The sequence below is a fragment of the Brachyhypopomus gauderio genome, chromosome 7, assembly GCF_052324685.1.
Source record: "Brachyhypopomus gauderio isolate BG-103 chromosome 7, BGAUD_0.2, whole genome shotgun sequence".
Taxonomy (NCBI): domain Eukaryota; kingdom Metazoa; phylum Chordata; class Actinopteri; order Gymnotiformes; family Hypopomidae; genus Brachyhypopomus; species Brachyhypopomus gauderio.
This window is the reverse complement of record NC_135217.1, coordinates 25,458,928-25,473,893: the sequence shown is the minus strand read 5'-3', so window position 1 is coordinate 25,473,893 and position 14,966 is coordinate 25,458,928. Positions and strand designations below refer to the sequence as shown.

The window sequence follows — 14,966 nt, the reverse complement described above, 5'->3', positions numbered from 1 at the left end:
CCTCTGCTCAGCTGGAGAGCTCCACGCTGACTGGACACACTGCAGGAGCCCAGTCTTTCTTCATCTTCCTCTTCACCGCTCAGCATGGGTTACAGTTTTATACAGGATCAGCTGATTTTGAGAGTCTGATCTGGGTTTTCGAATGCGATGGCTGTGTCTCAATGGCTACGTAGGGATGGAGAGAGCCCCTCACCCCAGAGGAGAATGTCCCCGCTGACCTTCTTTATCTGGGCTTCCATCGCATCTTCGTCAAGCGTCAGTCAGCATCTGGAGAGGGAGGATTCAGGAGTGGCTGATTTAGGACGTCCCTCGTTGGCGTGAAGCTAGTGGCTGAGCATAGAAACACGTCTGGTAGAGTTACAGCTGTGCTGAACCCACACTGACTAATGCTGATTGCATCTGGGCCAGGAACGCAAAAGCAAACGCTCAACCTGGACCTGTCCTGACATGGACACACTCGTATGTCCCGATTTATCCCGTTCATTTCAAAACACTTGTTTATCATCTCATCCTCCGATGTACACATTTATAAATGGGAGACCTGCTTCATTTACTAGTGGATGGACAGTTTGCCCCTGCAGCTCATGGTGGAAGGAGAGGACACCAATACATCAGTGTCTTTGTACAGGACGCCTGGCGCAGAGACGTGAGCAGCATCCAGTTCCTGACAGTCCTTAAACCCAGAGACAGGAGCATATGCTCTGTGGCTGCTTGCCAATTGACCGAGAGAGAGACTGGAGTCTGTTCATCCACAGAGAGAATCAATTCTGTTCATCCACAGAGAGATTCGAGTCTGTTCATCCACAGAGAATCGATTCTGTTCATCCACAGAGACTCTAGTCTGTTCATCCACAGAGAGACTCGAGTTTGTTCATCTACAGAGAGAATCAATTCTCTTCATCCACATAGAGAATTAAGGCAGTTCATACACAGGCCTGAGTCTGTTCATCCACAGAGATAATCAAGTCTGTTCATATACAGAGAGAATCAAGTCTGTTCATACACAGAGAGAATCAAGTCTGTTCATACACAGAGAGAATCAAGTCTGTTCATATACAGAGAGAATCAAGTCTGTTCATACACAGAGAGAATCAAGTCTGTTCATATACAGAGAGAATCAAGTCTGTTCATACACAGAGAGATTCAAGTCTGTTCATACACAGAGAGAATCAAGTCTGTTCATACACAGAGAGAATCAAGTCTGTTCATATACAGAGAGAATCAAGTCTGTTCATATACAGAGAGAATCAAGTCTGTTCATACACAGAGAGAATCAAGTCTGTTCATATACAGAGAATCAAGTCTGTTCATACACAGAGAATCAAGTCTGTTCATATACAGAGAGAATCAAGTCTGTTCATATACAGAGAGAATCAAGTCTGTTCATACACAGAGAGAATCAAGTCTGTTCATATACAGAGAGAATCAAGTCTGTTCATACACAGAGAGACTCGAGTCTCTCTGTGGATGAACAGACTAGAGTCTCTGTGGATGAACAGAATCGATTCTCTGTGGATGAACAGACTCGAATCTCTCTGTGGATGAACAGAATTGATTCTCTCTGTGGATGAACAGACTCCAGTCTCTCTCTCGGTCAATTGGCAAGCAGCCACAGAGCATATGCTCCTGTCTCTGGGTTTAAGGACTGTCAGGAACTGGATGCTGCTCACGTCTCTGCGCCAGGCGTCCTGAGAGAATCAAGTCTGTTCATATACAGAGAGAATCAAGTCTGTTCATATACAGACAGACTCGAGTCTATTCATCCACAGAGAGCCCAGTGGGAATTTGAGTATCCTTCCTCTTGTGTTGCACCAGTGGAGATCCCTCCTCTTCACACCTTCACATGTTATGTGTACACACACACACACACACACACACACAAACTATGTTCCACATCAAACTCACAAATAGGGTTCTCTGGATCACAAGCAGTTAAGTCGTTCAGAGGCGTAGCAGAGTGTGGGGTCACCCATGGCAGCCTCCAGGGGCTGGTCACAGACTTGCAGACTTTGTACAAGAGGTGTTTGCAAGGTTGGGAGGCATTCAGGAAGATTTGCCCATTTCAATACGCCTGTTATCTAGACTGGGTTAAGTAGACAGGTGTTGGGTGTGACTGAGTTTGGTAGACTGGCATTGGGTTTGATAGACAGGCATTGGGTTTGGTAGACAGGTGTTGGGTGTGGCTGAGTTTGGTAAACTGGCATTGGGATTGATAGACAGGTGTTGGGTGTGACTGAGTTTGGTAGACTGGCATTGGGTTTGATAGACTGGCATTGGGTTTGATAGACAGGCATTGGGTTTTGTAGACAGGTGTTGGTATGGCTGGGTTTGGTAGACAGGTGTTGGGTTTGGTACACAAGTGTTAGGTTTGGTAAACAGCTGTTGGGTGTGGCTGGGATTGGTATACAGGTGTTGGGTTTGGTAAACAGCTGTTGGGTGTGGCTGGGATTGGTAGACATGTGTTGGGTTTGGTAAACAGCTGTTGGGTGTGGCTGGGATTGGTATACAGGTGTTGGGTTTGGTAAACAGCTGTTGGGTGTGGCTGGGATTGGTAGACATGTGTTGGGTTTGGTAAACAGCTGTTGGGTGTGGCTGGGATTGGTATACAGGTGTTGGGTTTGGTAAACAGCTGTTGGGTGTGGCTGGGATTGGTAGACATGTGTTGGGTTTGGTGAACAGCTGTTGGATGTGGCTGGGATTGGCAGACAGGTGTTGGGTTTGGTAAACAGCTGTTGGGTGTGGCTGGAATTGGTAGACAGGCGTTGGGTTTGGTAAACAGCTGTTGGGTGTGGCTGGGATTGGTATAGATGTGTTGGGTTTGGTAAACAGCTGTTGGGTGTGGCTGGGATTGGTAGACAGGTGTTGTAAAGGGTAATGTTTTACAATCCCCTCATTTCCATTCTTGTCCCTTTGTCTCTCTCATCTCTCTCTCTCTCTCTCTCTCTCTCTCTCTCTCTCTCTCTCTCTCTCCCTTTCTCTTTATCTTGCTTTTTTGCATTCTCTTTCTCTTCTCTTCTCCTTTTATCCCTCTTTCTGTCTTTCAGTGTGGCACTATAGATTACGGCTCCTATGTGAATCTGACCGAGAGGAACCTACAGGATGCACAGAAGTTCATTCTGATGCATGAGGTGGTTCAGCCCATCGTTCCTGTGCCCTACTTTATGGAGGACAACGTTCGTTTCTCGCACGTGGCTGTGGACGTGGTTCAGGGCAAAGACATGCTCTACCACATCATCTACCTGGCCACAGGTACGAGTCTCCCTCACGCCACACTCACACCGGGACAGCTATCTGGATCACTGTGTGTAGGCTTTAACTGTGTTAGTTGACTATAAGGCTGTGTACAACAGCTGTGTGGAAGACGGTGTGGAACAGCTGGATGTCAGAGTTAATGCATGATGAGTGTGGTTGTCCCCTTTAGCTTCTTCATTTTATACACATGTAGCCATGGAAGTGATTGGAACACCTAATTCCATAATTTGGATGGGTTAGCATTGCTAAAAAATAGGGGCTTTATTAAATGATGTCATGTGATTTTTATAGCAGACTACCAAGCCTTATTACAAAATAATCTAATTGTAGCGAGTTATTTCCCATTTGGGTAACTGGTAGTTTGATTAATGAATTAATTTTGAAGCATCCAAAATAGGCCAGAGGCTGAAAAGAAGTAGAGTGACATCAGAGCTTTATATGTGCAGCAGTTCAGGAGATCTCAGATACCTGGAAATCTCCTTAAATATCTGCACTGCATCTGATGTAATACCTGCTAAATGGCCACGAAATTAGTTACTTGTCAAACAGAGGGTATCATAATACCCAGGCAAGTTATTTGCTATTTTTAACATCAAAGCTGGAGATAATCATAGTTTAATAGTAGTGTTTTGCTAATTACACTAATAGCATCAGTTGCGATTGTTAGCCTAGACACTGGACTAGCACAAGGAAGATTAGAATAATTTGTTATAGATAACTAATCTTTACAGTGAAACTCTGACCAAAGGCCATTTATAGATAAAACACAAAACAAGGATGAAGAGCACCTGATATCAGTTAACCACTCTACATTATCAGATAACCCTTCTACGTTATCAGACAAACCCTCTATGCTATCAAAGAAACCCTCTATGTTATCAGATAAACCTTATACATTGATATCAGAACCACTCAGTAGGTATCGGATAACCCCTCTATGTTGATATCAGTTAACCTCCCTACACTGATATCAGATAACCCCTCTATGGGGCCAACACCACTGCTTATGGTGGTCAGCAAGTTCAGCTCATTCTTGCTTGGCTCTGATAATGAGTCATTATGTGAGCAGTGAGGCTGATGATGAAGTGTGCAGTACTACCATCGTAAAGCCCCGCTGGACCTGAACACAGACCGGATCAGCACCCCTCACACAGTCAAACGGCCTGTGTCCTGAACACCTGCAACGTACACTCCACAAAACCTCCACCACTCCGTGAGGCCAAGACGATGATTAAGAAGAAGTTAATTCCGGATAATATCCTGCTAGTACTAAAGTCTGATATCTTTGCCTTCTTTATAATAGCAATAAAGTACGTTCGTGAATAGAGATCAGCCTTAATGAGAGACGATGTAGTGAACTGGAGAGGATTTCACTGCTCACTTAGGCTGTTTTCTGGCCTCACAAAAAGCCTCGTTTATGAGAATCTGATTCCTTCCTACAAAATGTTTCTTCTCTCCAAGCCATCTTGCTTTTTCTCTTCACTTTAGACTAGACTTTAGACATAGCAATTAACTCTGCACTGCCACATATCCAGTAATAATGGATCTATATATATATATATACATATATATTCAGTGTAGCTACACATTCATATATCAAACCAGATTTATCTTCACTGTAGTATTTCTTTTGTGGAATGAGTTTTGGAGTGAGATGTTATCTTAACATAAACATATCTTTCTCCATTTCTATCCCTGTCTGTCCCAGATTATGGTACCATTAAGAAGGTGCTCTCTCCACTGAACCAAACCACAGGCAGCTGTCTGCTCGATGAGATTGAGCTCTTTCCCTCCAGGAGGAGACGGCCCATCCTCAGTCTGCTCATCCTGCACAGCGGCAGTGAGCTGTTTGTGGGCGTCCGCGACCAGGTCATCAAAATCCACCTCATGCGCTGTGATTTCCACAAAACCCGGGAGTACGTCCAGAGAACCTGCCCTGCACAGCACGCACGTCGCACACAAAAGCTCGTTTAGCAGCGTTGGAATTCCATGCCAATGCTCCCACTAGGGAGATCCCAGAAGTTCAAAGCAGAACATTTAAAAGCAATGCTCTAATCAAAACTGATGACATATCAAAATATATTTTTAGACCAGCTTCATTACATATGTCTGCTCGCACCCATCTAAGCTCATTTGGGAAAAAAATATCCAAAACACAACCTTCAGAATGCTGATGAGCTATTTATTCATACGCAGTCTTCAGCAGGACAATGAGTGATCTTGGTGATCTACTGAGTGATCTACTGAGTGATCTACTGAGTGATCACTGCGGGGGCTGTGTGTTGGGGAGCAGGCGGGGCTCATCACAACGTCTTTGCCGTGGGGTCTCCAGGCTTGTTTTCCTAATCTCCACTCGTGCGTCTTTCAACGGCGTCTCTGGGTTCTCTTCCCTGCCGTGGGCGGAGCCAGTGAGCAAACAGATTTCCTGCCCCCTCATTTGCATCTCAATCAGAAGTGCTGAGTTAAGCGGACTCCGTACAGCCCAGTCGCCCCCGGCAACGGCAGAGGTCAAGCGCCTGTGCCATCGTGCCAGCCCTGGGCACAAAACACGACAGCTGATGCAAATTGCTTGGCTCAACTGAACAAGTCCTCTGCTGTAACTCAGTGCACGCGCCACACACACACACACACACACACACACACACACACACACACACACACACACACACACACACTACAGCAGTGTCCTTTACAGAAGATTTAAAGTAGTAGCATCCTCTCTCATTTTCAGTTATATATCCAGCAGGCAGCTACTGTATGTGATTGTGTCCATAGTGCTGACACGTATGTGACTGGCAGGCTGCGCTGGTGTGTGTGTGTGTGACACTGTATGGTGTGTGTGACTGTCACAGGTAGGCTCTCTACCTCCTGTTGATCTCAACCCCATCAGACTGTGGCATGATGTAAGGAAAATATTATGGAATTCACTGTAGAAAACGTCTCAATGTGAAATCAGAATGCTGAGTGTTGTCACTCCTCTCCTCTCCCCCCCTCTCCTCTCCCCCCCTCTCCCCTCCTCTCCTCTCCCCCCCTCTCCCCTCCCCCCCTCTCCCCTCCTCTCCTCTCCCCCCCTCTCCCCTCCCCCCTCTCCCCCCTCTCCTCTCCCCCCCTCTCCCCTCCTCTCCTCTCCCCCCCTCTCCCCTCCTCTCCTCTCCCCCCCTCTCCCCCCCTCTCCTCTCCCCCCCTCTCCCCTCCTCTCCTCTCCCCCCCTCTCCCCTCCTCTCCTCTCCCCCCCTCTCCCCCCCTCTCCCCTCCCCCCCTCTCCCCCCCTCTCCCCTCCCCCCCTCTCCCCCCCTCTCCTCTCCCCCCCTCTCCCCTCCTCTCCTCTCCCCCCCTCTCCCCTCCTCTCCTCTCCCCCCCTCTCCCCCCCTCTCCTCTCCCCCCCTCTCCCCTCCTCTCCTCTCCCCCCCTCTCCCCTCCTCTCCTCTCCCCCCCTCTCCCCTCCCCTCCTCTCCTCCCCTCTCCCCTCCCCTCCTCTCCTCCCCTCTCCCCTCCTTCTCTTCCTTTTCTCTCCCCCCCTCGTTCCCCCCGTTCCCTCCGCCCCTCTCAGGGCGTGCGTTGGAGCCAGGGACCCGTACTGTGGCTGGGACCTGGTTCTGAAGAAGTGTACCACCCTGGAGGAGAGTGTGAGCATGAGTCAGTGGGAACAGAGCATCACACAGTGCCCTGTGAGTATGAACGCACTACTGCGAGTATGTAAGTGTGTAGTACAGTGAGTATGTAAGTGTGCACTACTGCAAGTATGTAAGTGTGCACTACTGCGAGTATGTAAGTGTGCACTACTGCGAGTATGTAAGTGTGTAGTACAGTGAGTATGTAAGTGTGCACTACTGCAAGTATGTAAGTGTGCACTACTGCAAGTATGTAAGTGTGCACTACTGCGAGTATGTAAGTGTGCACTACTGCAAGTATGTAAGTGTGTAGTACAGTGAGTATGTAAGTGTGCACTACTGCGAGTATGTAAGTGTGCACTACTGCGAGTATGTAAGTGTGCACTACTGCGAGTATGTAAGTATGCACTACTGCAAGTATGTAAGTATGCACTACTGTGAGTATGAACGCACTACTGCGAGTATGTAAGTGTGCACTACTGTGAGTATGAACGCACTACTGCGAGTATGTAAGTGTACACTACTGCGAGTATGTAAGTGTACAGTACAGTGAGTATGTAAGTGTGCACTACTGTGAGTATGCAAGTGTGCAGCACAGTGAGTATTTAAGTGTGCACTACTGCGAGTATGTAAGTGTGCACTACTGCGAGTATGTAAGTGTGTAGTACAGTGAGTATGTAAGTGTGCAGCACAGTGAGTATGTAAGTGTGCACTACTATGAGTATGTAAGTGTGCACTGCTGTGAATATGTAAGTGTGCAGTACAGTGAGTATGTAAGTGTGCAATACTGTGAGTATGTAAGTGTGCAGTATTGTATTTGAGCATGCAGTACAGTAGGTAAGTATACTACTCTGTGTATGAGAGAGTTAACTGCAGATCCACCCATTCAGAAAAGTGACAGATGTGTCTGCAGCTTTGACTGTGTTCGCCATGCATAATCAGATCTATCCTTTCACATATAATCAGATCCATTCATCCCCTGTGAGAAGGAAATATCTCTCAGGGACATAGGGATGATTCTGATGCTCCCCAGACATGTAGGGAGCTGGTGCTGAGAACTCACTGCAGTATGTCTGTAGATGGTGCTTAGGAAGCACTAGTAATGTGTTTATATCCACACACATACTCACACAATAAGCACACACACAAACACACACAACATGCACACCTTGGGGAATGGCAGACACACGTGCCCATACACACACAAACACAGACATACACACACACAAACACACTGCCAAGTTTCTGCTTGGCTCCGTTCTTCATCAGCTACTTGGCACAACACACCTTATGGCTTTAGTTACCAGCAGAATACACACACACACAAACCACACACACACACACAGCCAAACACACACACAGAAAGCCTTTGAAGTTGAGTGTACTGCTAAGTAGTGATCTCCCACAATCCCTGTCGAAGGGCTCACACTGCTGCGTTGAATTAGGTCATGTGTCCATGCAGCACTGAGTGTCAGAGGGTGGTGTGTGTGCCAGGCACCCGAGAACCATTGATGTCGACAAGCCTCCAGAAAGCAGAATCAGTAAAGCCATAACTTATGAATATGAACTTTATTATTATTAATATACTAATTTCTGCTCATTTTCATTTGTCCATTTGCTGGATAAAAGTCCAAATAGCTGTGAACATGCTGCTTCCAAAGACTCCAAAGAGATTAACGGACCGTTCCCATGGAATCATGCAAGACATTTTCAACAGCCAATCAGAATACATCTGAAACACTGAACATACGTTATAAACATAACATTAAACTAGTTCTTCGTTGCATTAAACATTGCATTTTTGGTTGAATACCAAAATTAAAAAAACATGTCCATATAGTCTAATTGTTCCTTTTTTTACAAAGAAGTGATAATGTTTAGTACATGATTACCCAGATATTCACTGTAATTGTTATGTCTTTGGCCAGTGTGGGCTTCAGTGGAGTTGGGAACCTGCATCTGGGCATTTTACTGGCTGCTCGCTACTGCGACTTTTGTGGACTTCACCATGTTTCAGGGTGTCTTTGGTGACTCTGTAATTATTGTGGTGGTGATTGTCTGTGGTAACTGTCTGTGATGACTCTGTCTGTGATGATTGTGATGACTCTGTCTGTGATGACTGTCTCTGATGACTCTGTTGTGACTCTTGTCTGTGGTGACTGTGATAACTCTGCCTGTGATGACTCTGTCTGTGATGACTGTTTCTGATGACTCTGTTGTGACTGTGATGAATGTGGTGACTCTGTCTGTGGTGACTGTCTCTGATGACTCTGTTGTGACTCTGTCTGTGATGACTGTCTCTGATGACTCTGTTATGAATGTGGTGACTTTGTCTGTGGTGACTCTGTCTGAAGTGACTGTCTCTGATGACTTTGTTGTGACTCTGTCTGTGATGACTGTCTCTGATGACTGTTGTGACTGTGATGAATGTGGTGACTCTGTCTGTGGTGACTGTCTCTGACGACTGTTGTGACTCTGTCTGTGATGACTGTCTCTGATGACTCTGTTGTGACTGTGATGAATGTGGTGACTCTGTCTGTGGTGACTGTCTCTGATGACTCTGTCTGTGGTGACTGTCTCTGATGACTCTGTTGTGACTCTGTCTGTGATGACTGTCTCTGATGACTCTGTTGTGACTGTGATGAATGTGGTGACTTTGTCTGTGGTGACTCTGTCTGTGGTAACTGTCTCTGATTACTCTGTTGTGACCCTGTCTGTGATGACTGCCTCTGATGACTCTGTTGTGACTGTCTGTGATGACTGTCTCTGATGACTCTGTTGTGACTCTGTCTGTGGTGACTGCCTGTGATAACTCTGTGATAACTCTGCCTGTGATGACTGTCTTTGATGACTCTGTTGTGACTGTGATAATTGTGGTGACTCTGTCTCTGATGACTCTGTCTGTGATGTCTGTCTGTGGTGACTGTCTGTGATGTCTGTCTGTGATGACTCTGTCTGTAATGTCGGTCTGTGGTGACTCTGTCTGTGGTGACTCTGGTGAACACTGAGCGCTGACCAACAACCATTCACCAAACACACAAACCCACCAAACACACAACCGGTTCATTTACCAAACACACAAACCCACCAAACACACAACCGGTTCATTCACCAAACACACAAACCCACCAAACACACAATCGGTTCATTCACCAAACACACAAACCCACCAAACGCACAACCGGTTCATTCACCAAATACACAAACCCACCAAACGCACAACTGGTTCATTCACCAAATGCACAAAGCCACCAAACGCACAACTGGTTCATTCACCAAACACACAAACCCACCAAACGCACAACCAGTTCATTCACCAAATGCACAAAGCCACCAAACCGATCACACACAAATCCACCACCACGTTCACACCACACACGTCACAGCCCCACTCCTGTTCCTCACTATTACAACTGCATATGTATAAATTATCAGTGCACTCACTAAATAGTTTACAGTAATTACTGAATAATGGGTGTTATGTTATATTAAGATTTACGAGGTCAAAGAAGGCTGTGTACTGACTGCACTTAAACATTAACATACTGAACTGCTCTTCACAGATGCTGCTCTATTAAATTAGAGAAAATATTTTTAACATACTGGATTAACCCCCAGAACTACAGAGCAGCCGCTCTATTAAAGAGGGGTTGAAGGAGAAAGTTTTCAAAGGGTGTTTGTTTTTGCATAGAAGTTGTGCTTATTTTAGTATTATGTTAACAAAAAGAGCACAAACAATATTATTTTCCTCCACCTACATAAAGGTCATAGGTTTTCTTTTACCATTTGTCTTTTCTTTTTCTGCAGTGCAGTCTGTTCTTCAGAGCTCACAGGTTATAAATCTGTCAAAAATATCCTTCTGCTACAGCGTTTTGTTTGTCGCCATGGAAATGTGAATAACGGAGGTGTTAATAACATGCTATTGTGGTAGCTCCACTATGTCGAATACCCTGTTCATCTAAAAAACTTCTATGTTAGTAAGAACACTAACTGTGTGTGTGTGTGTGTGTGTGTTTTCGTGAAGGTGAGGAATGTGACGGTTGACGGTCACTTTGGAACATGGTCCAACTGGAAGGCATGTAGCCATAGTGACGGTGTGACTATGGGATGGTGTCAGTGTCGGACCCGCCTGTGCAACAGCCCCAGTCCCCAGTGTGGGGGGCAGCAGTGTCAGGGCAGCAGTGTGGAGGTGGCAAACTGCTCCAGGTACTCCCACACTCACACAAACAAACACACACACACACACACCTGTGAGCACACACACATAGGTGAGTGATTGCAGGTGAGTTGGTGCAGGTGTTCCGTGCAGGTCAGTTGGTGCAGGTGAGTGAGTGAAGGTGAGTTGGTGCAGGTGAGGTGGTGCAGGTGAGTTGGTGCAGGTGAGTTAGAGCAGGTGTGTAAGTGCAGGTGAGTTAGAGCAGGTGAGTTGGTGCAGGTGAGTGAGTGAAGGTGAGTTGGTGCAGGTGAGGTGGTGCAGGTGAGTTGGTGCAGGTGAGTTAGAGCAGGTGAGTTGGTGCAGGTGAGTTGGTGCAGGTGAGGTGGTGCGGGTGAGTTGGTGCAGGTGAGTTAGAGCAGGTGAGTTGGTGCAGGTGAGTTGGTGCAGGTGAGTGAGTGCAGGTGTGTAAGTGCAGGTGTGTAAGTGCAGGTGAGTTAGAGCAGGTGAGGTGGTGCAGGTGAGTGAGTGCAGGTGTGTAAATGCAGGTGAGGTGGTGCAGGTGTTCCGTGCAGGTGAGTTGGTGCAGGTGAGTGAGTGAAGGTGAGTTGGTGCAGGTGAGTGAGTGAAGGTGAGTTGGTGCAGGTGAGTTGGTGCAGGTGAGTTAGAGCAGGTGAGTGAGTGCAGGTGTGTAAGTGCAGGTGAGTTAGAGCAGGTGAGGTGGTGCAGGTGAGTGAGTGCAGGTGTGTAAATGCAGGTGAGGTGGTGCAGGTGAGTAAGTGCAGGTGAGTCAGCCATCTATGTGCAGGTATTCAGTGCAGGTGAGTCAGCTGTCTGCTCCTACCTGAGGAGCTGGGCAGAGTGCTCTGTTTAGTGTCCACTTCACCACCATTCTATGAGGTCCCCTGTGGCTGGACAATGTCTTGGTGCTATTAGATTAAGATTAAGGCTATATGGAAGGCCTTTATTTTGTCATATATATTTTTTTACATTTTTATATTTACATTTTTGGGCATTTAGCAGCCTCTCATATCCAGAGCGATTTACAAAGTCATATGTACTGAACATATGTACACAATACACAATACATTATTTATTTCACATACAGCACAGGATCCACCCCTTCAGAGTTGAGAGAGTTAAGAGCCCAACCATTGCTGCATGACATGGAATTCAAGCGCACAACCTTCCGATTGATACCACTGTCTAGTCAACAGTCTTAACACCTGCAGCAGCTGAGCAGATGTGTGTTGAATGTGTTCGACGGCTGTGTCCCCTCAGGAACGGCGCGTGGACGCCATGGACGTCATGGACACCGTGCAGCACCACCTGTGGGATTGGCTTCCAGGTGCGACAGCGTTCCTGTAGTAACCCCACCCCCCGACACGGTGGCCGGGTGTGTGTGGGCCAGAACCGCGAGGAGCGGTAAGAGCAGAGTCTTCTTTGGATGTGTGTGTTCATGTAAGTGTGCATACGCATGTGTGAGTGTGTGCGCGTGTGTGTGTCTGTTCGTCTCTATGTGTGTGTTTGTTATTTCTTGTCATATTATTATTGTTGTTGTTTTGGTTGTTTTTGTTTTTGTTGTTGTTGTTGTTATTAATGGTTTAAAACACAGGAGGCATAATGAAATAAATTAATGCTCATCTCTGTGGCATCTTTCACTAATCTATTATTCAAAGCCTGAGAATGAGAAACAGAAATTTATAGCTGGAATTTTCAAGTAGGCATGGCTGCTAAGATTTAACATGATTACACACACACACACACACACACACACATACACGTGCACACACACACACACACACACACACACACACACACACACACACACATGCACGAACACACACATGCCCACACACACACACACACACACACACGTACACACACACGCGCGCGTACACACCTCCTCACATGTGTCACTGTTACAGCTGTCCTGCAGACTGAAGGCCAGACAGCCCTGTAGTGCCACACTCACCTTGTCTGGGCTTCACATCATCCAGAGCTTTATCATCACATCACCTCCATTATCATCACATCATCTCTTTTATCATCACATCACCTCCATTATCATCACATCACCTCCTTTATCATCACATCACCTCCATTATCATCACATCATCTCCTTTATCATCACATCATCTCCTCTGTCATCACATCACCTCCATTATCATCACATCACCTTCTTTATCATCACATCACCTCCATTATCATCACATCACCTCAATTATCATCACATCATCTCCTTTATCATCACATCACCTCTATTATCATCACATCACCTCCTCTGTCATCACATCATCTCCTCTGTCATCACATCACCTCCTTTATCATCACATCATCTCCTCTGTCATCACATCACCTCCTTTATCATCACATCACCTCCTTTATCATCACATCATCTCCTTTATCATCACATCATCTCCTCTGTCATCACATCATCTCATCTGTCATCACATCACCTCCTTTATCATCACACCATCTCCTCTGTCATCACATCATCTGCTTTATCATCACATCACCTTCTTTATCATCACATCACCTCCATTATCATCACATCACCTCCTTTATCATCACATCACCTCCTTTATCATCATATCATCTCCTTTGTCATCACATCATCTCCTTTATCATAACATCACCTCCTTTATCATCACATCATCTCCTTTATCATCACATCATCTCCTCTGTCATCACATCCCCTACTTTATCATCACATCATCTCCTCTGTCATCACATCATCTCCTCTGTCATCACATCATCTCCTCTGTCATCACATCACCTCCATTATCATCACATCACCTCCTTTATCATCACATCACCTCCTTTATCATCACATCATCTCCTCTGTCATCACATCATCTCCTTTATCATCACATCATCTCCTCTGTCATCACATCATCTCCTTTATCATCACATCATCTCCTTTATCATCACATCATCTGCTTTATCATCACATCACCTCCTTTATCATCACATCACCTTCTTTATCATCACATCACCTCCATTATCATCACATCATCTCCTTTATCATCACATCACCTCCTTTATCATCATATCATCTCCTTTGTCATCACATCATCTCTTTTATCGTCACATCACCTCCTTTATGATCACATCATCTCCTTTATCAACATATCATCTCCTCTGTCATCACATCACCTCCTCTGTCATCACATCATCTCCGTTATCATCACATCATCTGCTTTATCATCACATCACCTCCTTTATCATCACATCACCTTCTTTATCATCACATCACCTCCATTATCATCACATCACCTTCTTTATCATCACATCATCTCCTTTATCATCACATCATCTCCTTTATCATCACATCACCTCCTTTATCATCATATCTTCTTCTTTGTCATCACATCATCTCCTTTATCATCACATCACCTCCTTTATCATCACATCATCTCCTCTGTCATCACATCATCTCCTCTGTCATCACATCACCTCCTTTATCATCACATCATCTCCTTTATCATCACATCATCTCCTCTGTCATCACATCACCTCCATTATCATCACATCACCTCCATTATCATCACATCATCTCCTTTATCATCACATCACCTCCTTTATCATCACATCACCTCCTTTATCATCACATCATCTCCTTTATCATCACATCATCTCCTCTGCCATCACATCATCTCCTCTGTCATCACATCACCTCCTTTATCATCACATCATCTCCTCTGTCATCACATCACCTCCTTTATCATCACATCACCTCCTTTATCATCACATCATCTCCTTTATCATCACATCATCTCCTCTGTCATCACATCACCTCCATTATCATCACATCACCTTCTTTATCATCACATCACCTCCTTTATCATCACATCATCTCCTCTGTCATCACATCATCTCCTCTGTCATCACATCACCTCCTTTATCATCACATCACCTCCTTTATCATCACATCATCTCCTCTGTCA

At 45.7% G+C, this 14,966-nt stretch overlaps 1 protein-coding gene across 2 annotated transcripts in view; it reads left to right on the top strand.

The window, feature by feature from the left end:
* sema5a (sema domain, seven thrombospondin repeats (type 1 and type 1-like), transmembrane domain (TM) and short cytoplasmic domain, (semaphorin) 5A) overlaps nt 1-14,966 on the top strand; it is a 117,330-nt gene that overhangs the window by 66,783 nt on the left and 35,581 nt on the right. For both annotated transcript variants that reach the window (XR_013132425.1, XM_077012831.1), the window contains exons 10-14: nt 3,045-3,249; nt 4,961-5,168; nt 6,803-6,920; nt 10,888-11,069; nt 12,298-12,441. Coding sequence is in view for 1 of the 2 variants with exons in the window: in XM_077012831.1 (XP_076868946.1) it covers nt 3,045-3,249; nt 4,961-5,168; nt 6,803-6,920; nt 10,888-11,069; nt 12,298-12,441 (857 nt within the window). In the remaining variant the exon portion in view is untranslated. The remainder of the gene's footprint in view (nt 1-3,044; nt 3,250-4,960; nt 5,169-6,802; nt 6,921-10,887; nt 11,070-12,297; nt 12,442-14,966) is intronic.